The 2,500-nt window shown below is 29.0% G+C and overlaps 1 protein-coding gene across 1 annotated transcript in view; it reads left to right on the top strand.

Moving 5' to 3' along the window:
• Window positions 1–534, top strand: part of LOC122262969 (uncharacterized) — a gene marked incomplete at its 3' end in the record, with an annotated part of 915 nt that extends 381 nt beyond the window's left edge. The window contains exons 2-3 of the mRNA XM_086535612.1: window positions 1–221; window positions 316–534. The exon at window positions 1–221 is cut by the window's left edge and continues 231 nt beyond it. Coding sequence (XP_086391738.1) covers window positions 1–221; window positions 316–534 — 440 coding nt within the window. The remainder of the gene's footprint in view (window positions 222–315) is intronic.
• Window positions 535–2,500: the final 1,966 nt, after the last annotated feature.

Genomic DNA, 2,500 nt, shown 5'->3' with positions numbered 1-2,500 from the left:
AGTGCCGATCAGCTCTTCGCCAAGAAGTACGCTGACATCGCCGACCAGTCTGCTGATGACCTGGTAGACATGGTCAGCATACAAGGAGCAGCAGGAAGAGGCCTTCGACTACTCTTACTACACTGGGGCTTCCACTCGGGGGACTTCCTTACGATGCCACTCACTGGGCTGGTCCTGAAGGCTACATTTGTCCCTCAAAGTGGTGTATGCCATGCCCAAACGTGCCCAGAATGTGCGAGGGCAAGTGGCGTGTCATTGTCAACGACGTTCACTATTACAGCCAGACTGCCCGCTTGGCAGACTTGTCTGTTCCAGAGGTGCTTGCCGCGCCTTGCTCCTTGCTACCAGAGCCACTGCACCCAGAAGTCAGTGTACCAGCGACTCCCTCTCCTACGACCCATGTGACCCATACAAGGGTCTCTTCATCGACATCTACAAGATGCCATCTGCTGTTCCTGGCCATCTTCCCGCCTATAGAAGCCACACCCATCAGAGAGTCCTTAGCCACGACGGAACAACCGAACAATCCCTGTAGTAAAAACCCACCCTTAAAGCGGGGGAGAGGCGGAGAGACCCGAGGTGACTGGAGAACTGCTTTCTTCACGTACCAAACACTAGTCATGCCAGGAACTCACCGGGACGCTCCCACCGTTGCTCTCTCTTTCCCCTTCCTATTACAACAAATACATACTAGATTCGACAAGCCATTGTAATTATTTTATGAATAATTATTAATTCGTAATATTTCACATGAAATATACTCCTCGATGAAAAGAATACGATCTGGAACTGTCAATATATCTATATATTCGTTTATCTATCTATCTATGGGGAATTATACATATATATACATACATATATATAATATGTATCCAAAAGTATATAGATACATCTACATATATATTGATATATTATGCATTTGTGTGTGTGTACATATAAATACATACATACATATATTATATTATATATATCTATATATATATATATATATATATATATATATATGTATATATATATTTATTCATACATATACTTTACATATATCATTATCTATTAATATCTCAATATAGATATGTACATCGATTATAATTTCGTATTATATATATATAAGTAAAGGAATTTATATATACATATATATATATATATATATATATATATATATATATATATATCTCGATAAATATATATATATGTATATATATTCATATATATACATACACACAAATACATATACATACATACATACATACGTTTATATATATATATATATATATATATATATATATATATATATAATCTATATATATATATATCTAGGAGGTGAGAGGAGAGAGAGAGAGAGAGCAATTAGACTGTGAAATGACGAGGGATCTGAGTTCGATCGATCGAATCCCGGCTGGTGAGTTGTTACCTCGGAAGGGAACTTTACTTCGATTGCCTAATGGTGTATACACAATATGTGTTCTGTATACCCCCACAAAGATACAATATTAGGGCCAGTAGGTGGGGGGGGTACCGGAACATAATCCTCTTAGAGGGCCTACGTCCTGCAGTGGAATGATACAGGGTGGGGGGGATTATATCTATATATATATATATATATATATATATATATATATATATATATATATATATTATATATATGTAATATGTATCATTCTCATCAGATATACTCACACCACACACACACACACACACACAAATATATGCATATGTCTATTTATATATATATTTATATATATATATATATATATATATATATATATATATATAATATAGATGTATATATGTATAAATATATCTTTATATATATATTCATATTTACATATATATATATATATATATAATATATATATATATATATAAAATATATATATATATTTAATATATATATATTATGTATATCATATGTATATATATATATATATGAATATACATATATACCATATATTTATATATATATATATATATATAGATATATATAATATATAAATATATATATATTAAATATATATATGTGTGTGTATTCTATAGATTTAAAAACATATATACACACACTATATATAGATATATATATATATATATATATATACTAAATATATATATCATATATATATTAATATATATAGATAGGCATATATAAATATATATATATATATATATATATATATATATATATATATATATATTACATATAAATACATATATATTTATACATACATACATAACACACACACACACACACACACAAACATATATTTGATATATAAATAATATATATATATATATATATATATATATATATATATATATAATAATATGTATATACGTATATATACATATATATTACACACACATATAATATGGTATATATATAAGATCAATAATATATATATATATTAATATATGTTCTATATATATATATATATTTGTACGTAGCTTTTTTTTCTATTTAGCAATGACATCGGTTGTTCAGAACAGGGTGCATAACGGAACCCAA

This window comes from Penaeus japonicus, unplaced genomic scaffold, assembly GCF_977035675.1.
Source record: "Penaeus japonicus unplaced genomic scaffold, GWHDUDI00000001_assembly GWHDUDI00001571, whole genome shotgun sequence".
In the NCBI taxonomy this organism is placed as follows: domain Eukaryota; kingdom Metazoa; phylum Arthropoda; class Malacostraca; order Decapoda; family Penaeidae; genus Penaeus; species Penaeus japonicus.
This window is presented reverse-complemented; position numbering and strand designations above follow the sequence as displayed.